The sequence below is a fragment of the Erigeron canadensis genome, chromosome 5, assembly GCF_010389155.1.
Source record: "Erigeron canadensis isolate Cc75 chromosome 5, C_canadensis_v1, whole genome shotgun sequence".
NCBI lineage: Eukaryota > Viridiplantae > Streptophyta > Magnoliopsida > Asterales > Asteraceae > Erigeron > Erigeron canadensis.
In genome coordinates this window covers 11978196-12002558 of record NC_057765.1, presented here as the reverse complement: position 1 = coordinate 12002558, position 24363 = coordinate 11978196, and the positions used below count along the sequence as shown (strand labels likewise).

The following is a 24363-nucleotide window of genomic DNA, read 5'->3' as shown; positions in this document are numbered from 1 at the left end:
ATTCTACACACATCAATTATAGAAGATAAAGAACATGATACCTTCTGATCTGCAGCCTTGCAATCTGCCATGTATGCAACGAAGTCTTCAGTTGTCATACCTTCAGGTATCTTAAAGTTCTTCATCTGTTCTTCAATGCTCTGCATAGAAATGTCATCAACAGGATTTGATGACTCTTTCTTTTCTTCAGATGCTTTTATTGCAGTCATTTGTTCACTCTCAGATCTTACTGTTTCAGCAATATTACACATATTCTTCTGTACTGTGTCAGATGCACTTTCTTCACTTGAGTACACAGCATAATCAATCGTTGCGGCTACCTCATCATATCTACCATATAGGCATGATTCGAGGTATCATCGGATTGTGTATCCCATTGATAAGTACCATCTGGATTTTGAACAACAACAACCTTTGAATCCGAAAATGGTGACGAAACAGGCTGCTGTGGAGTAACAGGATATGTAATCATTGCTTGCGTCTTATGATTATTTGGTGTAACACCGCCTTGATTATAATTTTGACGACCAGCAACAGTATTATCAATGCTCTTAGGCCTTTGACACTCTCTTGCAAAATGACCAAATCCATCGCAATTATAACATTTTACCTTGGATTTGTCAAAACCTTTAGTGCCATTACCTATAGGTCTACCAGTTCTCTGAGTGAATCTTCTCACCTTAATAGTAAGCATAGCAAGCTGCCATTGTAGATCCATTTCTTGATTGTAATCCTCATCAATTACTGCAGGATCAGTAACCTTTCCCCCAATAAATGCTTCATGAGCATTACAAAAGGCTGAGTAAATACTCATTCTTCACTCTGCAGAACTCATACTCATTGGCATAGAATGGAAAGATTGTGCATTGCTCTTAACATTTGAATTTGTATTGTCATAAGCAACATATCCGGCAATACCATCAGCATCTACTATTGGTGTAGCTTCTGCACCACTTAGAAATGCATTATTTTCTGAGCTGGAACTTGCTAAATGAACAGACTTAGCATGATATAAGCCTTGTGTAAAATCTGAGTGAGTGTCCTTAATCCTTCTCTTCATATCTCTGTTCTTTAGCTTGGAGACTACCTTCTCAAAATCCCATATACTGTATTCCTGATCATCTTGAAGTTGATGAATATAATCAGTCCAAGTTTTAGGCAGTGAATCCAGAAACTTATAAACTAGCTCAGTTTGAGGATAAACAACTTGAAAGTATGACAATTCAGTGGTTAGATGACTGAATCGAATAATAATCTCATCAAGAGATTCCCCTTTCAGTCCATTAAAGGCTTCATATTGACGCTTGAGAAGCTTGATACGGTTTTTCTTCAAAGTTACATCACCCTCACAATACCTTTCGAGAGCATCCCATAAATCCTTTGAAGTAGTGTACTTTTTAAACAGATGTACAGTATCTTGAGGCAATGCCATAGTTAGAGTTGACAAAGCCTTCCCTTCAACAACATATCTTTTACGTTCTTCAATAGGCATATCAGCATAAGTATACCTACTGATTACTCTGTTCTTCTTATATGAAGGCCAATCAAAACCTTGAGTTATTACTAGCCACATTTCCATGTCAGTGAGACGAATGTAGTCTTCAAAACGTCTCTTCCACATCCAATAATTCTCCATACGGAAAACCTTTTGAGGTGTATTACCCTGACCAACCTCATGATCATGCATGATCATCTGGCTGATAAGTAAGGCATTAGGTGAGTTTGCGGCAGCTGGTAAAGTAGTCATTTCGAATCTTTTGTTACCAAATTAAACGAAATAAAACTAAGTTCGTGTGAGACGAAGTACACGTGGCACGAAGAACACGAGGTCACGCGAGAAGCACGTGACACGAAGGACACGAGGTCACACGAGAAGCACGTGACATGAAGAACACGAAGTCACACGAGAAGCACGTGACACGAAGACACACGAGGTCACGCACCTGAGCACGAAGATCAGTTCGTGCAGACGTGGCGCGAAGCTGACACGAAGTCAAGTTAGTGCTGACGTAGGCACTAAGAAAGGATCACCTCGTGCTGACGTAAGCACGAGGTCGCGCGAAGTTAGACACGAACACAAAGAAAAACACGAATTTTGAACGAATTTGTAATCAATAGCAAATCAAACAGTCTTAAACCTTCTGGTAATCAACCTTAGGGCTCTGATACCACTTGTAAGGTGCCCTATTGTTACGTGGATCGTAATAAGACGTGATTCGTTATGTCAAGAGTGCGGAATCCTCTTGAGATAACTAGATTACTATTGCCTTTCGTTGATTAATGAGCAATTAACCAACCCAAGGAGATGCACAAGGCTTGTGGTTCGTGTAGGAGATCACACGAAGGAACAAATAACCTTAGATCGTTAATTCGTGAATAACTCTCTAGAATTCGTAAATCATTAACCTAATTTCGTAGATTATACTAGTTACGTATTGGATCGTGTGGGCTTAGGCCTTAATTATGTATTAGGCCCGAAACAATTAACAACCGATCTGCCTCGTGCTGACGTCAGCACAAGGTTGTTCCTACATGCTGATGACGTTAGCACGAGGGACGACCCATTGTTCTTTGTTTGACTTCATTTGACTCGTACATAACATCCAATCACCGTTTAAGTGTTCTACGACACTTATAAACCTTGATTCTATGTTCTTGTATCTGGAAAACAATATATAACACACAAACACAATACAAAACATAAACAGATATAATATTGAAGTTCAAACGTAATCATTAAATATCAACACAAGTTCTTATTTAAATGATTACAAACAAGTTCCTAAAAACATAAACGATAATCAAATCTATGTTGCGATTGTCACAATGAATTTGCATCTACATTAATGATCTTATAAGGTTCAATTTGCCTTTCTTGCCAAAACGGGCAGTACCTTTCCATGGGGAAACTTTTAATAGGACTTTATCGCCTACTTGGAACTCTAAAGGTTTACGGCGTTTGTCAGCATAGGACTTTTGTCTGTCTTGAGCAGCTTTAAGCTTTTCTTTGATAACAACGATTTTGTCAATAGTGAACTACACGACTGGGAGCTTCATCCAGCTTCTTTCACCGGCGTCTAACCAACAAAGTGGTGATCTGCACTTACGCCCATATAAGGCCTCAAACGGTGCACACTGAATGCTAGTGTGATAGCTGTTGTTGTACGAGAACTCGATCAATGGAAGATGTTTATCCCAACTTCCTCTGAACTCTAATGCACAAGCATGGAGCATGTCCTCCAAGGTCTGGATAGTATGTTCGCTTTGTCCGTCTGTCTGAGGATGATAATTGGTGCTCAAGTTAAGTCTAGTACCTAAAGCTTCTTGAAGTGACTGCCAAAACTCAGATGTGAAGCAAGGATCTCGGTCTGACACGACTAATAAAGGGACGCCGCACTTGGTCACAATATCTTTTATGTACATCTCAGCGAGTTTCTACAATGAGTAGTCATCTCGAATTTGAAGAAAACAGGCTGATTTCGTCAGTCTGTCTACTATCACCCAAATGGAGTTATGGTTGTCTTTTGTATGAGGTAGTTTCATGATGAAATGCATGGTAATATCTTCCTACTTCCACACCGGGACTTTCAATTGCTTCAATAAACCGGAAGGTTTCTGATGTTCGATCTTAACTTTAGAACATGTCAGGCATCTGCTCACGTACTCGTAGATTTCTTTTTTCATCCCAGGCCACCAATAGTCTAGTTTCAGGTTCTTGTACATCTTATCTGCACCCGGATGGATCGAGTACCTTGAGCTGTGAGCTTCCTGCATGATGATCTCTCTAACACCATTAACTGCAGGGATCCAAACTCGGTTCTTGAACTTCTTGACTCCTTCGTCATCAACATCAAATTCTTGGGCGATTGGGCCTAACCGTTCTGCCTTTAGGTTTTCTGGCCTCAATCCGATCTCTTGATCTGTGATCACACGTTGTCTTAAGTCTGTACGATTTGCTCCTTTGATAGATAAGATTTTGACTCATTTTTTTCTGCTTAGAGCATCAGCTACTACATTTGCCTTTCCAGGATGATACTTGATGTCACAATCGTAATCACTTAGTAACTCCACCCAACGCCTTTGTCTCATGTTCAGCTCTTTCTGATTATACACGTGTTGCAAACTCTTATGGTCGGTGAAAATAGTACATTTAGTCCCGTACAAGTAGTGCCTCCAAATCTTTAGGGCAAAAACAACTGCTCTAAGTTCTAGATCGTGGGTGGTGTAATTGTTTTCATGCACTTTGAGTTGTCTGGATGCGTAGGCGATCACTTTGCCTCTTTGCATCAGTTCACAGCCTAGTCCTTGATGTGAAGCGTCACAGTACACGACGAAGTCTTCAGTGCCTTCAGGTAAAGTTAGAACGGGTGCTTCGCACAATCTATCCTTTAGGGTTTGGAACGCTCGTTCTTGTTGTTCACCCCAAATAAAGTCCCTGGTCTTTTGAGTCAGTTGAGTCAAGGGTAGTGCGATTTTAGAGAAGTTCTCAATAAAACGACGATAATAGCCAGCTAGTCCAAGGAAACTACGAACTTCAGTAGGAGCTTTCGGAGCCTTCCACTTTTTAATTGCTTCATTCTTAGCCGGGTCGACATGAATGCCTTGTTCATTTACGACGTGGCCGAGGAACTGTACTTGACGAAGCCAGAACTCGCACTTAGAGAACTTAGCGTACAACTTCTCATCGCGAAGAAGTTGAAGAATGGATCGTAAATGTTGTTCATGATCAGTCTTGTCTCGAGAGTAGACGAGTATGTCGTCGATGAACACTATGACAAATTTGCCTAAGAATGGACGACAGACACGGTTCATTAAGTCCATAAAGATCGCTGGAGCATTAGTCAGACCAAATGGCATAACGAGAAATTCGTAATGACCATAACGAGTACGAAAAGCTGTCTTTGGGACGTCACCATCCTGAACACGGATCTGGTGATAACCCGAACGTAGATCGATTTTAGAGAAGTACGAAGCACCTTGCAATTGATCAAACAGATCGTCTATGCGAGGTAGGGGATACCGGTTCATAACGGTTAATTTGTTCAGTTCACGATAGTCTATGCACATTCTCATGGAGCCATTCTTCTTCTTGACGAATAAGATTGGTGCTCCCCAAGGAGATGGACTAGGACGAATAAAGCCTTTGCTCAAAAGTTCTTGTAATTGATTGGACAGTTCTTGCATTTCAGGAGGAGCTAAATGATACGGTGCTTTAGCGACTGGTGCTGCACCGGGAACTAGATCAATGTTGAACTCGGCTTGTCTAACAGGTGGGATACCTGGTAAGTCGTCAGGAAATACATCTGGAAAGTCCCGTACAATGGGGATGTCTTGAACTTTCTCTTCTTTAGCACTTTTATCGATGACGTGAGCTAGGTACACTAGATAGTCTTTCTTGTCCAAGTACTTACGGAATTTCATGGCTGTGACGATCTTAATTTCGTTCGTGGATTTGTCGCCTTGCACCATTAAGATCTCACCATTTTGAAGCGGTATATGAACTGATTTCTCGTGGCAACAAATAGTCGCGAGGTGTTTTGATAGCCAATCGATTCCCACGATAATGTCAAAGCTACTAATCTCGACAGGGATTAGATCAATTGTAAAGTTCTTGTCTACTAAGGTCAAAGGACAATCTAGAGCAATTTCGTTGGTACCGTACTTTTGGCCATTTGCATACTCTACCACATATTTGTCATTTAGTTTGCCAGTTATCATGTCAGTCTTAGCTTTAAAGTCTAATGCAACAAAGCTACGTTCAGCACCGGATTCAAATAGTACGGAAGCATAATGATCGTTCAGAAGAAAGGTACCTGTCACAACCCGAGGGTTCTGACGAGCTTCCTCAGCGTTCAAAGCAAAAACACGGGCGTTAGCTGGGCCTTGCTGGTTTTGCTGTTGCTGATTGTTCTGTTGGTTTTGGTTCCTTGGCCCGCGTGGATAGCAACACGATGAACTTGGGTGTTCTGGTTCTGGTTCCTTTGAACTGGGGCAGCAGGTGGTAGTGGAGGTCTAGCAATTCTGACTGGTGGATTCTTGTTGACTGGCGGTGGGTTGTTCCTGATCAGATTTGCTGCAATAGCACTACAGTATTTGGCCAATTCCTTGGCACTTATAGCAGATAGGACAAGCACCAGTGTGATGCAGATTGCAGCGAGTGCACTTGGGATAAGCTCCAGAGTACCTTGTCAGTTCAGTCGCTGTGGTCACCGCATAGTTCTTCAAGGTCTCCCCCTTCTTGTTCGGAGGTTCAACTTTCTTCTCCACTACTTCTTCAGCCTTCCTTTTCCCCTTATCAGTATTTTTAGTCAAACCTCCTGATCTGATTATGTCTTTGGTCAAGGTCTTAGCCAGCACAGTTTCTCTTGACATGGTCTTAGGGCCTTTACTAGTGAGGTCACGGCGAATCTCCGGAATCAAACCCCAGATGAAACGATTGATTCTCTTCTCTTCAGTAGAAGCCAAATGTGGTACAAGTCTGGCAAGCTCATTGAACCTCAAAATATACTTCTCAATCTCCAAACCTTCCATCTTCAGATCCCAAAACTCTTGTTCCAATTCTTGCAATGCATCCTTAGTATAGAATTCAGCTCTCATCATCTTCTGAAGTTCTTCCCAGGTGTAAGCATAAGCGGACTTCCTGCCAATAGTGGTGACGATGCAAGTCCACCAGGACCTAGCGGCTCCATCGAATTGGCTGGTCGCGTGCTTCACCATCTTATCCTCAGAAGTTTCAGTGTGGTACAGGGCTTCTTCCATATTCTCGAACCACATCAACAGATCTGCAACTCCTTTCTCCCCTGTGTAGATTGGGGGTTTGCACTGAGTGAAGGTCTTGAATAGACACCCTCTGCTTCGGGTAACTCTGCCTTCAGTGGTAGCTCGAGTGTTGATCTGACTAGCTCCATCGGACTCACTACTCACTTCTTGGTTTTGTTCAGGTTCTTCTTGAGTCCTCCTATTCTGAATAACTCTGGTAGCTCTGGTAGTTCTAGTACCTTCAGTTAGTGGGATTTCCAGAATTTGAGCAACTTGAGTAGCAAGATTTGGAATCATTGCATTCATGCGGTCATTGATGAGGTTTGCTACATCTTCCAAGGTAAAGTTGACAGTAGCATTAGCACTAGGTTCAGTAGGTTCAACAGTTGGTGCGACCGTAGCTTTTCATCCATGTTTAGCCAGCATTCTTCGTTATGCCTCCTAATAAGATAGAAATATGAACTCGATTACGTTTCGCACAAGTCTATAGCTCCAAGCACGTAGTACGTTAATAAATGATCGTCGTTAGTACAATATACGAACAAGAACAGTCGTCGGTCGCACAATAAAGATCTATAGTTGTATAAGCTCTAAGACCTATAATCCAAGCACCAGCACGTTTGTCTTAAGAGAACGAGTGAACTAGAACTGATATGACCGAAGAACGAGATTGCATGAAGTTCTTAGTAGAGCTCTTAGAAAAGGATGATGCCTTTAATGACACACTTTGAGTCCTAGGTACTCTATCCGTAATTAGATGTAGTTGATCAGGTTACATCTAATTAGGGCAAGAGTACTTACTACTCAAACCGGTCATGTAAAGGGTCACCTCAGAGTGGATACAAGTTATAGCTCGAGTTTTCGTTAGGAAAAAGCTCGGTTTTCACTATAACCATGGCTCCTGATACCAACTGTAACACCCCGCCAAAGCGGAATATACGGGATGTACATATAAGCACAATTGCGCACAGTACAAGTTCGAACACAGCCAATAACATTAAGAAGATAAGAAGTATAATAGTTATTACAGAACATAGGGTATACCCATAATAGATAATATTCAAAAGACAGAACAATTGTCTCAAAGTACCGAGTCTGGAATTGAATAAGCAAGGAAAGTCTTCACAGCTCCTGGTCTTGCATGCTCGAACAGTCGACAAATGAGATGAGCTTACAAGAGGAAGACTCCTATGCTAAAAGATCTACTAGTCTAGCCTGAAAAGCATGTAAGTTCAAAAGGTCAACTACGAAAGTAGTTGGTGAGATTCACATAAAGTACTATTTAGTATACATATAATTAATATGTAGAGTACAACAAGGTCATAAGATCTGTACATTTAACAAAAGTACTTTACAATAGTAAGAACAGGACAAGAACAATTAATGAACTATAGATGTATTGTCACTGCTAACCCGATTGGCCAGAACTGAACTGTAATGTGACGATATGCTCATAATAATCAAGTAAGTCAAGTAAGGTCTAGATCAGAACAAGAACAGATAATATGCATCCTCCAGAACTACGGAGAATGAGGGTGGGCCTACCCTAAACAACGCTGTCCATAATTACCTACGGTTCAATCCCTGAACTGGGGGATATGAATTGATAGCAGTGAACAAGAACTGAACAAGAACAAGTAAGAACTAGAACATGGTAAAGAACAGGTACAGTAGTATAAATGTATTTAAGGATCTTGCCCATTCAAGACTTAAATACCTTTTTTAAATAGTTAAGAATCATATCATAAGTAATTCATAAGATCATAAACTAGTACGCAAAATAGTTCAAGAACATATATATTAGTACAAAATAGTTTTCATGCTTTTTAGTCCCCGATAAAAGAACTTGAACAAATGTACAAAAGGGTGATTAGTGAACTCACAGTGATCTGGTACAAGCACAGTTTATAAGCACAGAGAACAAGCACAGAGATAGGTAAGTTATATCTATCAAAATCCAAGCACGTCTTAATGGAAGCCTAAGTACAAGTCATTGATCATAAATAAGTACGCATAATAGTTCATGTGATTAATTAATCATTGAAATGTCCTTGATGAACTGATGATTTGGCCCACGATGATCTTTGAACGTTTTGACTCAAAATGGGTTTGAATGAACTTAGGTACTTGAACTGGACTTGAGTTGAACGTATTTGAACTCATACACATGTAATTATAATGTAAGTTAGTTGAACATGTCTTTAATAACGATCTTTAGCCTTAAGAACTTAGTTTGGTTGTTCATAGAACTTGCACTTTAATGATTAAGATGAATCATGACTTTAAGGTACTTTGGTCAAGGATTGAGCAATGTTGTTTGTACAACCTTTGGCGTATATTATTGCAATGTAATGAAACTAAGAACCGGTCTAGTGGTTAAGTACAAGATCTAGTCGATTTAAGTTCAAGTAGGTCAAGTTATAGGAGGAAGATCGGTCTAGGTTTCACTAGGATAAGATCGTCCTAGGGTTTCATTAGTGACAAGATCGTTTTAAGGCATACCATGACCAGGATCGTATTAGCTCAGGACCAAGATCGTCCTAGCTCAGGACCAAAATCATTTCATTAATCAGGGACATGAACAAGGGTACATGATTATTTCTAGTTCAAGAACAATCGATTGAGCAAAAGCTTTCCAATGGAATGGCTACCCAGGGTGTATGGTGATGTGTATATTCTAGTCTTAGATTTATAAACACAAAATACCTAGCTACTGACTACTACACACTTGCGGGCAGTGTACCCGTTTGTATGCAATATAGTGACTTGGTAAGTACGAGGTCGAACACAAGGACTTATTAATCAATTGTTACAATAAAGTGATTTAGATTAAATGTGGGGTTTTGTGGCCGAATTGCCACTTTGCAAGAGTTAGCAAGAGAATATTTGTTGTTGAATTTCGAACAATAATTTAAAAGGACACCCACTTGGATCAACTCACATGCCAATCATCGGATCTAACCATTACTTGCATTTGTTGAACGACTCAAACGATAGACAAGACGAACTTCCATTATACTTGACACTTTAATTGCTCCAAATATAGTTATCGTTTCCGCGTTTAATTTCTATTCAAAACAATTAAGCCTTAAGGTCCTGAGTTGATTTTTACGATTTAACCTATAAAAGCTTTCTTCTGAACTGCTTATTCACCTAATCAGATTCCTCTATCATAAGTGTTTACACATTCAAAATGAATTTAATCGTTTAAAATCTTTGTCGTTAGTTTCTTCCGAACTCCAACGACTTTAGGCTAATTATAGACCGATCAACCTTTTCATAAACCAATTGACAATGACATAGATTTCTTCTGAACTTCTAATTATGATTATCAATCAATAAATATAAAAGATGAAAACAATATTTAAACTCAAATAAATATGGATCTTCGATTAAACATAAAAACCTTGTTCAACGTTTGCAAGTAACATTCACAACGCCCCTATGACATGTTCACTACTCAAGCGGGTGCACATAAGATTTAGCCACTCATAATAACCAAGGAAACACAAATAATATTAAAAGAAATCATATTGTACCGATAATATTGATGAATTCGGAAAGAAATAATGAATCCTTGAATATAATTTGATATTCTTGAACAAATAGATGATAGAAATCGACCTACAAGAGCTTTTTTATTTGTTCTTCACGTTTCTAGGGTTTTGAAGTGCTAAAAAGTGATAAAATCCGTCCATAAGCAATCAAAGATGTTATATATATGAAAGCAGTGACTAACGGCCATTAGGGAGGTGTAACGGCCGTTACACGGGTCAACTAGCAAATCTGTGCACTTTTGGTCCTTTTTTCTAACACCCGTTAGAATTTTGTTGCACCATCAGTCCTTTAGTGACTAACGGCCGTTAGTCTGACCCCTAACGGCAGTTAGCGAGAGCTTGTAATCCCGCCTTCCTCTTAACGGCAGTTATGATTTGGCTAACGGGAGTTAAGTGCTGAAATGGTTATACTTGGTCCTTTTAACGGGAGTTAACCATTCTAACGGGAGTTACTCTTCTTCCATCATGATTTCTTCACTTTAACATCTTTTTCCACAGCTCCTTCACCCGTAACTTCCACAAACATCATTTTATCCTTTCTAAAGTCGTTTTTAGCCATTTTCATCCGTTTTACATGTCATGTACCTGAAACCACTCACGCATACCATAAAGCAACGAACATACACGCAAATAACCAACAAACGTGCATAAAACGAACTAAAAACCATGTGGGAAATATGTATATATTTAGTCACATCATATGGTTCCCCACCACATACCAAAACAACATCACAATTAGAACACGAGATTCAAAAAGCAATCACAAGAGGGCAGCCTAATACGATCCTGGCTAGGATCATATTAAGCTCAAGACCGTCCCAAGCTCAAGATCGTCCTGAGCTCAAGATCATCTACAAGATCGTTTAAGCCTCAAGGACAAGCTGAACACGCAGAAGCACAGAAATGAATGTCTGGATCGATTTCAGGACTTGTTTGGACATAGCATTAGTACAAATATACGCAATAACATTTTCTAATAACAATTTTACTGATTTCAAGATCATATATAACATGAACAAGTTGTGACTTCAATAACAAGTTGTACCTTCATTTTCAAAAATGGGTTTTGTAGATTAAAGTATTTTATGACCCAAATTTGTTCATACAAATGTTATTAAACACATTTTGACACAAACCCATTAACTTTTAACATGATTTTCATTCAAAAATTGGACCAAATCATCAAGAACATGAACTTGAAAAAGTAAATTTTTAATTTGCTCAAAAACCCATCAAATGTTGTTGTTACCTGAGAAATGATTCAAGAAGTGTGTTTTGATTATCACAAGGATGCTAAAAGTACAAACGATTTTGATTAAGTGTTTCAAAATCAAGAAATGCTCTAGTGTGTGTTTTATGGTGTTTTGGTGTGTGTTCTAGTGAGAGAGTGGAGATTTGGAGAAGATGATGAACTAGGGTTTTCTAAAGTTATAGTGGCGCGTTTTAGTGTTAAGGTGTTGTTAACTTTCTAAAGTTAACATGTGTCTTCCACTTAAAAGAAAAATCTGATATATATGAATCAGATTAACAACAACAAAACACAGAACACTACCACTTAAAAATATTTACCTGGATCATCAACTTTTTTCTTTCACTTCTCTTCAAGTTGTTCTTGAAGGTAAATTTCGGGTTGTTGGTTAACTCCGGCAGTACATACTGCTTTGGCTGTTGTACCCTGGGAAACTGACGGGTTTACTTGGGTAGCCCGAAATTAGTTTTAAGGGCCCTCTGTTTAACAGAACCCTCAGCCCGTTTTGCCTTCTTCTTTTCTGTTTTATGTTTCTGTTCTTTTTCTTTCTTGTATTGATTAGTTAATAGTTAATTTACTTGTTATATCTTGTTGTGATTCGAATTTGTTTATCAATAAAATGTTCGATTATTGAATGGTGTCCAACAATTACAACAAAATCCATATTCACATCTGCATCAGTTTTTAATGAAATCAAACAAGCAGAAACTATACAACAAAGAAAGAACAAGAAAACTGTACAAAACAAAGACAAAGATCAATGTAGATGCAGATTCGGTGTGACAATCGCAACATAGATTTGATTATTGTTTATGTTTTTAGGAACTTGTTTGTAATCATTTAAATAAGAACTTGTGTTGATATTTAATGATTACGTTTGAACTTCAATATTATATCTGTTTATGTTTTATATTGTGTTTGTGTGTTATATATTGTTTTGCAGGTACAAGAACATAGAATCAAGGTTTATAAGTGTTGTAGAACACTTAAACGATGATTGGATGTTATGTACGAGCCAAACGAAGCTAAACAAAGAGTCAAAGGTCGTCCCTCGTGCTGACGTCAGCACGAGGTAAGTCGATTGACTTATTGTTAATTCGGGCTTAATTACGCGATTAAGGCCGAAGCCCACACAACCCAATATCAACTAGTATAAATACAAGACCTAATCTACGAAATTAGGCTAATGATTGACGAATTTTTGAGAGTTATTCACGAATTTACGAGCTAAGGTTATTTGTTCCTTCGTGTGTTCTTCTACACGAACCACAAGCCTTGTGTATCTCCTTGGGTTGGTTAATTGCTTATTAATCAACAAAAGGCAATAGTAATCTAGTTATCTCAAGAGGATTCCGCACTCTTGACATAACGAATCACGTCTTATTACGATCTACGCAACAATAGGGCACCTTTCAATTGGTATCAGAGCGGGGGAAGCGATTTTGCTTTCAATTGCGATCTTTATTGAAGATTTTCTGTTGAATTCGTGTGCAAATTCGTGAAGATGAAGAAATTCGTGTAACTTCGTGCTTACGTCAGCACGAAGAGGATTTAGCCTCATGCTTACGTCAGCACGAAGTGGCTAGTATTTGCATGATATTTCCTTTGACTTCGTGCTTACATGAGCACGAAGTGGATCAAGTTCACGAGGACGTCACGACGAGTTCATGGACAAGATATCACGAATTCTGATTAAGTTCGTGTATACGTCATCACGAAGAGGACTTTCCCTCATGCTGACGTCACCACGAGATAATCACATTTTTATGATCAAGTTCGTGTATACGTCATCACGAAGAGGACTTTCCCTTGTGCTGATATCACACGAAGATAATCACATAATTCATATCAAGTTCGTGCTTACGTCATGCCTTAGTATTCCTTACTTCGCGCTGACATCATGTTGAAGATGATATGTCGATCTGAAGCAAGTTCGCGCTTATGCCATCACGTAGAGGTTTGTCCCACGTGCTTGCATTAACACGAAGATGTCTACTTCCTTGTTTGAAGATAACAAGAAACAGATCGAGTAAAGAGGTTCCAAGTTGTGTGCATCCATATTCAAAGAAGCACACAAAACAGGGTAGTAAAAAAAATAATAAAAAAAAAATTTACAAAATTTTTGCCCATGGTCTTAAAATGGTATGATTCATGGAGATTTGAAGTTTGGTAGCGTTCAAAAAGTTTTCAGTCCGTTTTTGTGCATTTTCGGAACGTTTTGGATGAAAATTTTCGGCAATTATCAAAATTTTCCCACAACCTTATTAATAAAAATTTACATGAATATCAATATTTCATGTAAATGTGTTTTCCCATAAAAATTTGGAGGGAAAATGGGTATTCCCTGTTTGGCGAAGAGCTTTAAATGTCGTGAGCTCTAAGCATTTTGAAGAACCTCAAGAATGAGAGATACCGTAACCTATTATAGGCTGATTTTCAGAGTTTTTGTAGAGAAAAGGGGGGAATAAAAATTTCAAGGTTGTTCTTCGGTGGAATAAAAATATCAAGGTTGTTCTTCGATGAGATTTCTTCAGTTTTCTCAGCAAAACTCTGCAGGTTGTAGAATTTACGCAGAAATAAGGGGGAATATAACGATTCTTTCGAATTTCTCAGAACAATTTTGCAATTACTCGAGTTATATTAGCAGCAAGGGTGTTACTCAAAGTGTTACTCAGCTCAGAGTTATTCAGTTCGGCTTAACAAATTGATAGTGTCATTTTTAAAATGCTTGAGTATTGAAGATCATAGTGTTTTCAGTTTTGATTGACACTGTTTAACAAATGATCTTCTATATAGCAGTTATGGAAGCTTTTGTCGAAATATTAGAGCAATGAAGTTGATCACTTGTGGTTGAAGTACATGCAGATTGTACCTTAGTGAGATCTCAGATAGAAAAGACTCCGAGTGATTGATAAAATTGTGAAGATACGAGACATAGTTACAACTTTGTCGAAGTATTGAGATGATGAAGCTGGTTATTTGTTGTTTGAGTATTTGAATATTGAACCTATCTATATTCCATGATGTAAGGATAATGATCAGGCGACATATAAGTTTCATTGCGAGATTAAGATCTTTATGTGATTGGCGGTTTATATAACTGAAGGGGAGATCCAATAAGAAAGACTTTAGGTGATTAGTAGAGTTGTGGAGATACAAAACGGAGTTTGATGCTGCTATAGTTGAGACAGGGTCTATGGTATTACATTTTGTGATGCAGGTTGTAGAGTTTCTTATCTTTGTGATAGCTGGTTGATTTGATGCTGATTGTTGGAAATTCAACTTCTCTATTATATGCCGATTAGGCAGGGAGAGCGACAATCCTAAGTGGAAGGTGGCAATGCTTAATTCGGAGGTGGCTAACAGTTGAGGGGGAGAACTACAATGAGATGTGTTGGGTTGATTGGTTGTCATAGAGGGACAGGGACTTTGCAGTTTGAAGATCAGGATGCAATGTCAGAAGATCAAGTTTCAACAAGAACACTCGATATCATCAGTTAAGGGAGAGCTAGTGGATTCAGGTTTTTCGGTAGCTATTGATTATCGGAGTTTATCTAGAATTGATTGCAACGGAAAAAGGGGAGTTTGTAGAAGCAATTTCTGAGAGGCTTTTATTGTCCGTCGCAATACAATTCTAGAGGCTGGTCGTGATGAAGAGAAGGCTTCATCACTTCGTGATGACGTCAGCACGAAGTTGCTAGTTCGTGTGAAGGAGCTTAAAGCCCACGAACGAGATTGAAGTTCAGCCCGTTTAGCAGCCTATATATAGAACACCTAGGTCTAGGGTTTCGATTGATGATTTTAGTTGCAACAGATTTCGTCCAACGGATCGGTGTAGAGATCTATACACCGTATCCACCATCTAAGTGCGGTTTTCAATACAGATTTATCATTGTATAGTATTCGAGATGACTAATTAATAAAGGAATTCGTTTTATATCTCTTGTTCTTTGTTCAATTCGTGATTATATGTTCATAATTTTACAGAAACTTCAAAGACAAATCTAAGTGGACTCCGCACACTTAGATGTTGTTAGATCGTGATTTAATCAGTCCAAACCGCACTTTCAATCAACAATACAAAGATACTTTGCGAGGAAGATCCAACATCAAATCCGATCAAAAGTGTGTGCATGTGTGTGTCAGATCTGGCCATCCAAGAACCACCACTACCAACATCTGACAAGTTGTCTGAGATGGTTGTCTGAAGCTGTCGGCGGCAGTCAACAGTGAAAACAGGTGGTGGTTAACAAACCCTTTTGAACCCACTTTTTACATTTACACCAACAAACACTATATAATTCCAAACCAAATAAAACTTACAATTGATGGTGCCGATAGTGGCCTGATAATTTTGTGCGTAGAAAGAGTTAGGAAAGCCAATAATTAGGATTCTCTATTTACTTCCTCAAAATTTAAAAGAAAGGATAGTAATAGTGGTTTCTTTGATATGAAAAAGAAATATTTGAAAAGAAGAGCTACAGTTGAAAGAAAAGGTGTTTCGGAGATAAATGAAGTGAATGAAACTTTGTTGAAAATAAGGGTAAAATCTAATCCACCGGTTTTTAAAACTAGCACATAGTTTTGACATAAATATAAATATTTTACACTAGAGTATTATACAATGGCTGCCTTTCAAGAAAAAGTTAGCCACGTAAAGGTGGACTAACTTAGTCAATTGATTATTTTAAGAAAAATTAATTTACATATATTTTTCTTTGTTCATCAAAATATTTTTTACTATAAAATTTAAAATATGTTTTACTAATAATCCATTATCCTTAAGGCATCTTTAACATGAATCTAACAATAATCAAGATTACACTTTTATAGCTATAATCAAACAATAATTATTGATTTTGGTTTTCAATATCATGACGATGTATAAAGAGGTTGAAATTATAGACAAAAACGTTAATATGTTGACACCACGATGTATAAAGGGGTTGAAATTATAGACAAAAACGTTAATATGTCGAGACCCGTAGCGAAGCGCGGGCTATAATATCTAGTTGAACTCACATCTCCAAAACCTACCATCGATATTCGATATCTAGCAGAGATATCAAACTTGTATGGAAGATTATTATCAGAGAGAGTATTAACGGCTGTATAGTGCTTGAATTTAGAGTTTTGTGGGCTGGTCTAGGCTGATCTGGGCTGGGCTTGATGTTATTAAAAGAGAATTAATTGAATCGGGCTAATGTTGGCACTAGAACCAAGTTACTTACTTATATTTGGTGACCTTTTATAAACGAGAACGAGGGATTAAATGATTATCAAACATAAGATGACACAAAATATAGAAGCTTTCATTGTTTAAGGATGATTTTTATTTTTTTTAAAGCATATATGTACCTGAACCCGATGTTTATCATTTTATTAGTGCTTAGACCCCGTGCGATGCACGGACAACCCTAAATATTTTTTCTTAAACTTTATTTTAAGATTGTATCAATGAATAAATATAACTGAGTTGGACATAATAAAAATATTCTTATGAGTTGATTAATTTAAAGAAAAAGAATGCTAAATATACCTTGGGATTTATTAATAATACACGAGGGCTTAAAACGCGTACATTGTATGCCGGAGAGAAATTATAAAATTGATTGCCCATAGTAGGCGCATATAAGAAGGATTATGTTGGTTACCTGGATGTGATAGGTATTATGAATTTCCCCCTACTTTGATATATAGACCCACGTAGATACGCTATAACCTTAAATAATTTCTTTAACACCTGTTCAAGCATGTATGTAGCGAAGTAAATGTACTCCTATTACAACTAATGACCATTTTAAAAAAAATTAATGACTTAAAATGCATAGAAATATCTTATTTAGCACTAAAATAAACCAAATATACCTCATAATTTTCATCACAAATTTGATAAGCTGTTCTTTGTATAAGATTTGAAATTTGTTGATTATTCATTTTAACTCCAATAGCACCAATAGCATCTACAATCCTAATTTGCACATTAAACCTACCAAAAAAAAAAAAAAACAGAGATACAATTTTACCACACAACTTAATGATTATAGAGTTTTAATATGAAATATAAATATATACCTAGGATTGATGAGAACTCCTTCCTTGTTACATGAACAACAAATCCACATTTTGTTGTCCCTTAAAGCATCAATAATGTCGACTGCATCCATGTAAAGATCGGTCAACTTAACTTCTTGAGAATAGTTTACACATTCCGTTGAATACCATAACTGGTCGGTTGGAATAAAACCGATTGTTGCAGCAACAACCACTTTATCAAGCTGTCAAAAATGAAAATGTTTATACATTAAAATGTCAAAAAGCTAGTTATAAATTCGAAAGAAAGTTATGTTAAAAAGTAATCTAATCAAAAAAGAAAAATTCACAAACAATGAATACTTACATATTCGTCCGTCAGGATCATCTCAATACTACCTATGTTATTAACATCTCCATATAGAGGTTGCTTCCATAGCCACAAATTCTAACCGTTATCGTACATGGCTTATTATTTGGACGCAAATTTCTAATTGAAACATGGTTTAGTGAAGCCATGCTAAAATTGATCTGTTATGTGTTTACGTTTTGAAATGCCTTAAAACTGAATGGAAGTGGCCTTATATAGACATAGACATGCAAGGAAGTAACCGCCACAAGCAAGACACGAACGGTTACACATTCAAATTTTTGAAAATTTGAACTTCTTCAAAGCATAACTAATCCGTTTTCGAAAATTTGAACTTCTTATAAAAGTAACTAATCCGTAGACCTTCCAAGGAGCAATATTGTAATGATTTTTGGGCTTTCTAGTATTTTTAAGCATGCCACATAGGCAATAACTAACAAATTTTGAAGTGAGATTTATATAATGTAGGGATATGCAAAGATAAAATATATCTATACTGATTAAAGAAAATACCCCCCATGTTGAAAGTTACATGGGGGGAAATGTCTAAAATACCCTTCCATGTAATATTTTCATATACCATCCTTAAAATATGTAATATTTTTACTTACACTACCCCTTAACATTAATAATTAAGCTATACTATCAACCCTTTATTTTTTAAAATATCCCTATTAATAATCTACATCAATCGACGTCTCATCTACCACAAATAGTCGCATCTACCACCACATTGTCGCCGACACGACTACCACCGCATTGAGCGGATAACGTGCTAGTTTTTGTTAAACAAAATACTATATCATGGATAACTATATTTTAAATCGTACTGTACCTTTTTTTTCGTTCGTAAACAACAATAATGATATTATGGAAACGCTTAGAGCATTATAAAACCCCAATAGGCTGACAGAGCACTGATATCTTAAATCTTTAATTAAGGCTTGTTTTTTGGGCAAGTATGGTTGGAGTTCAAGGAGACGCATGTTTTACCCCAAATGACATTCAATGTCGTAGATGTCATGTCGTTTGGCGATTTTAACCAAAGGTTTACTCTGTGAACTAATGCGGTGACATCTTGACCGGTGGGTATAAACTCCACATGTAGGAAAACAAAAACAAACGCTAAGTAATAAATTATAGTTTTTTTTTTATTTAATATTTGTGATCATAAATCTTAATTATACTAACATTAGTCTCTCACTTCCATTAAATTGTTCATTCATGGAAACAACTATATATCCCAAATCCCAATCCAAAACGGCTTAAGCCCATATAAAAATCTTCGCTTAAACTTCTCCTCTCTTTATATATATTTGGAAACTCAAACCCCCTTTTTTACGATTAAATTAAAACCCTTTTCTCTATTCATAATTTACGTTTGATCCCATCACAAATTTTCTCTGAATTCCTCCAACCCCACTAAATTTTCACCACTTTCACCAGAACTTCGCCGGAAAAGTGTCGCCGGGCACCGGCGATACCCACTTCACCGGAAAATCAAGATTCTTCCCCTGTTTGTTTTCTTTCAAAAAATTGGTGTTTAGGTATGTAAAATTTTCAAACAAATATATATATATATATATATATATATAATATGTATATGTGCATTTTTCTTAGATCACATTGTTACTAATTTTCATATATTATATTGCATTGTTTCTATATTACTGTATTTTGTGTTTTCTTGTTTCTAAGTTACTTATATTTGATATAGTGGCGCGTAAACACATTTTGACACAAACCCATTAACTTTTAACACGATTTTCATTCAAAAATTGGACCAAATCATCAAGAACATGAACTTGAAAAAGTAAATTTTTAATTTTCTCAAAAACCCATCAAATGTTGTTGTTACCTGAGAAATGATTCAAGAAGTGTGTTTTGATTATCACAAGGATGCTAAAAGTACAAACAATTGTGATTAAGTGTTTCAAAATCAAGAGATGCTCTAGTATGTGTTTTATGGTGTTTTGGTGTGTGTTCTAGTGAGAGAGTGGAGAGATGGAGAAGATGATGAACTAGGGTTTTCTCTCTCTAACTCTCTATTTATTGTCTTCCCATAATAAATGAGCTTAATAAGTGCAAGGACCATTTATGGACATTTTGGACTAGAACTTTTATGAACACAAACGTTTTCTGAACCGAACTTTAGTATTTCATCGTATTTGATCATAAACTCGTCATATAAATCAAGATTTAAGATCAAATTGACCTTCACATAAGCACATAATTGGGTCTAAAGTACATCAAGAACTTAAATAAATTGAACTGTCTTTCCGTTCTAATGACAAAAGTACGATTCGAGAAACTTATCTAGAACATTTCCAAGATGGTTGTTACATAACAAGCTTGGTAAAATATTATTGTTTGTGGTTTGTGAAGCGCAGAGGTAAGATAACTTACTTTTAACACATGAGGGACACAACAAAACTCAATTTTGATAGTTAAACCCCATTTTATGTTGCTTAAATTATCTCATGCATATGTTGGGTGTGGGATATATGAGAGAGGTTGACTGGGGTATTATTCATGCATGTTTATGTAGTAATGAGATGTTTATTGCATGATTTACTTTTGTAGCTTGTCGTATGAGTTGTGAATATTTTGTGTGGACTTGTTGACATAAAACACTAGACGTTATTTAAGTTGCCATGTCACGTGCACGATAAGGGCCCCAGTGTTGATGAGTAGATTTTGTTGCAACCTATTTGTGTAGATAAGTCTCGAGCATTGTGTTGAAAGAGTTAAGCTTAACCCACAGTTAGCCTATTTAGGCTAGTTGTGCTGCGTTGATCATTCGGGGGCACCGTACATGTTTCTCGTTTGACCCAATTAGCCTTGGTAGAGTAATTCCGGGTGAAGTGATTGACCACCAGTGTAGTAACGGGTTACTCATGGATTTGGTTATGCCTATCCATAACGACAATGATGGACCCCGTAAGGTCTACCCATCTAGTCGGGTGTGAGGTTTCCTATTTGGTCATGTGGCCGCCTCATACAACTTATTTGTGCAGATTTTATTTGGCATAACCTTTGCGTTGATTGTGTTGCTTGTGCAGTTAAGCAGCTAGTGTTGATATGGAGGATTGCTAGGCACATTATAGGATTTAATATTCCTACTATGCAGATTGTGTTGATATTGTTGTTGTGCCTTTATATATGGATGAGTTGTTTTATAATTGATTTAATTGGCAATCCTTTTCATTAAACTAACATGTTATCTTACTCAGCTTTAATAGCTGACACTGGTTTTTGTGAAAAATGTGTTGTGCTCTCAGGTTAGGCATTGATTGGCGACTTGGTAGCATGCTTCTGAGATGGGTAGCTTTTACTGGAGCTTATGGATGTTGGCTTTAGTTACCCATAGTTGCATTTATTTAAGTAGACTTTATTCAGCCATTTGGCCATTACTTTGTTGGTCAACAAATGATCTATTCGCCCCCGAATCAAAGAGAATTCGCATAGGCACATTATATACAAGAAATGTACCTGTGACAACATCATCCGTGTCTCTTGCTTGCTCCACCGTGAGTTGAAAAGATCTTCAACATGGGTTTCCCTGAACTTGGGTGTTCTTCCTCTCTACCCCCCTTCTTCTCTCTTCGAGTCTCTCCTCCTCGGTCAACTTAGGGCATGAAGTTCTCATATGACCCTCTTCAAAGCATTTGAAGCATATAATGGGTTTTTGAGGTTTAGACCTACATTCCTGACTAGTGTGCCCCGGCTTCCCACAAGTATAACAGCCCTTATCCGCCGCCCTACATACCCCCGAATGATTCTTCTTGCATTGGCGGCAAAAAGGAACATTTCTTCTATTTGAGTGGTTACCGGAACTACCCTCTTGTCTAGGCCGCTTGCTTGGAGAATTTACATCTTCATACCTTCTTTTCAAAACACCTTCATCAACCCTCAACATCTCAATTTCATGATCTCGGGCCACATCCGCCAACATGGAGAAAGACTCGATTTGACGCAAGCTAATCTTCTCCCGAAGATTCTTCCTCAACTTCAAATAGAATTGCTCCTTGAGTAATTGGTCATTTTCAAGAAATTCCGGACAAAATTGAGCCTTGTCCAAGAATTGGGCTCGAAATTCGTTCAAGCTCATGTTGCCTTGACAATCATTGAGGAACTCACTCCTCAACTTAGTTACCTCGGCCTCCGACCGGAACTCCTTGAAGAACATTTCTTTAAATTCGGGCCATTCAACATTATCTAGTGCCCCCTTCTTAATAGCCAGCAAACCATCCCACCATCTTTCCCCACCACTTCTTAACATACCAACCACGAATATGACCTTCAAATGTGTAGGGCATTGACTAGTACGGAATGCTCCTTCTATCTCCGATATCCACCGAGTACAAACAATGGGATCACGATCACCGTGATACTCCGGAGGGTGGCATACTTCAAAATCTCGGAAAGTGAACTTCTTCTTATAGATTCTTTCCCCGGTCACTTCCACCTCCTTTTCATCTTCGGTCTTCTTGCCTTTATCTTTGGTATCACGCTTCTCGAATTCTTGCTGCACGTTAATTGCAACCTCTTCCGTGATCATTTGAGCTATATGGTTATTCATAGCCCCTTCCATCGTTGCATTCAACCTTTTGAGTAAAACGGGAGTGTACTTTTCTAAAGCTCTCCCTATTTGATCCGATATATCCATGCTATCCTCGTCAAATACGGGCTCTTCTTCTTCATTTTGTCTATGGTGCTCATCTTCGTCATTATGATGATCGTCCATACTATAATAAGAGTAGATAAAAGCCGTCCTAAGGTTTATACTAAATATACAACCTATCTCTCTCTACGAGCTAAAAGCCAAAACCTATAACTTTATACTAAACCGTCCTAAGGTTTGATGACGTCAGTTTATAAAATTGTTAGTATTTCAACCACAATAAGGCCGACTTCTTATTGTGCTTTAAATACTAGCAATTTGATAAACTAGTATCATCAAACGCATCTTTCGGTCCCATATAAAATTTCGGTCACCTAAGGTCGAGTCTCAACTAAGGTTTAAATCTAGGCACTCTCTACATGAGGGAATACCTAAATCCCTTAAACCTCGCCTCTGATACCAACTTGAAAGGACTGGACTTGATAACCGAAAAACACGACTCATTTTTTTTTATATACCCCACTGCGTCGCAGTGGGTTGAGCCCTCCCCACTGCACCACAGTGGGAGATCTCGGACTTGAAAATGGAAAAAGCCCCACTGCGCCGTAGTGGGAAGAAAACCATTTTTGGCCGTGGGTTGCCACTGCGCCGCAGTGGGCAAAACCACCCTCACTGCGCCGTAGTGAGCATCAGCTCAGCAACCATAAAACCGTTTCAATACATGATCAAACTTGTAACCTTCAAATTTCAAAACAAACATCATAAAACACATTCCAGAGATTGACAACAACAACATAGACACGTTTTAGCTTAATTACAACATCAACTTGTTTTCAAATCCCATGAACACCATCATATGGGTCATTTACCCATTTTGACACTATTTTCGTCCAAAATGAAACTTCACAAACTTTCTAAAAGGTTTACACCTGATCATTTACACAATTTTAATAAAAGTATGACCATCAAATCAAAATGTACCAAGAGCCATGTGGAGAGGGATTTCTAAGCCTCTAAACCAAAAGTTGTCATTCATTCATGAATGACCTAATACCTTCAAGTCTTCCAAAATCACTTCAAGCTTTAATCACCCCTTTCAATTCAATCACACTGGTTCCTTCTTCCGGAACTACCTATAAAATGGTAAACAACTAAAACATAAGCAAAGGCTTAGTGAATATACTTGCATACATTTACGAATACGAAGGAGGGCAAAGTACAAGGACTTTCACATGTAACCTATGACACCGTCATGCCACATTTACATGCTCACCTTGCACACTATCAACACATATATGGATCCATATAAGCTAAACAATCATATCAATCACATCTATCGGGATTCTTAGGCCCCGGAGGTTCTTAGGCCTCATATCATAACAACTATCGGGATTCTTAGGCCCCGGAGGTTCTTAGGCCTCATATTAAAATGCCCCACATGGGCTCATGCTACATCAATTACCATACATGGATTTACAAACTTCAACATGAAATGGTCAAAACCATCATGGACAAAAGGATTCAACATGATGTGGTCAATTGATCCAACTAATACATAAAGGTATCCAAATATACTCACCTCCTCCGCAAAAAGGACAACAACGCTAAAACGAAAAGCACAAGCAAGCTTCAACCTATAATCATATCATAAAATGCATAAGCTTACATTCACAACTTGACTAGCTCAACCTAGTCATATCAATTACTAGCCTTTCTAAACCCAAAACCCAACCCATTTGTCATTGAGTTACTTACATTTATAACAACAACA

The 24363-nt window shown here is 37.7% G+C and overlaps 1 protein-coding gene across 1 annotated transcript; it reads right to left on the bottom strand.

Annotated features, from left to right (window-relative positions):
* Window positions 1–21515: 21515 nt before the first annotated feature.
* LOC122601212 lies at window positions 21516–22715 on the bottom strand. Its single transcript, XM_043773975.1, has one exon. The coding sequence runs from the start codon at window positions 22713–22715 to the stop codon at window positions 21516–21518; it is 1200 nt and encodes a 399-aa protein (XP_043629910.1).
* Window positions 22716–24363: the final 1648 nt, after the last annotated feature.

Excerpts from the sequence above, each read along its gene's own strand:
- LOC122601212 (XM_043773975.1), bottom strand. The coding sequence starts at position 22,715 with ATGGACGATCATCATAATGACGAAGATGAGCACCATAGACAAAATGAA.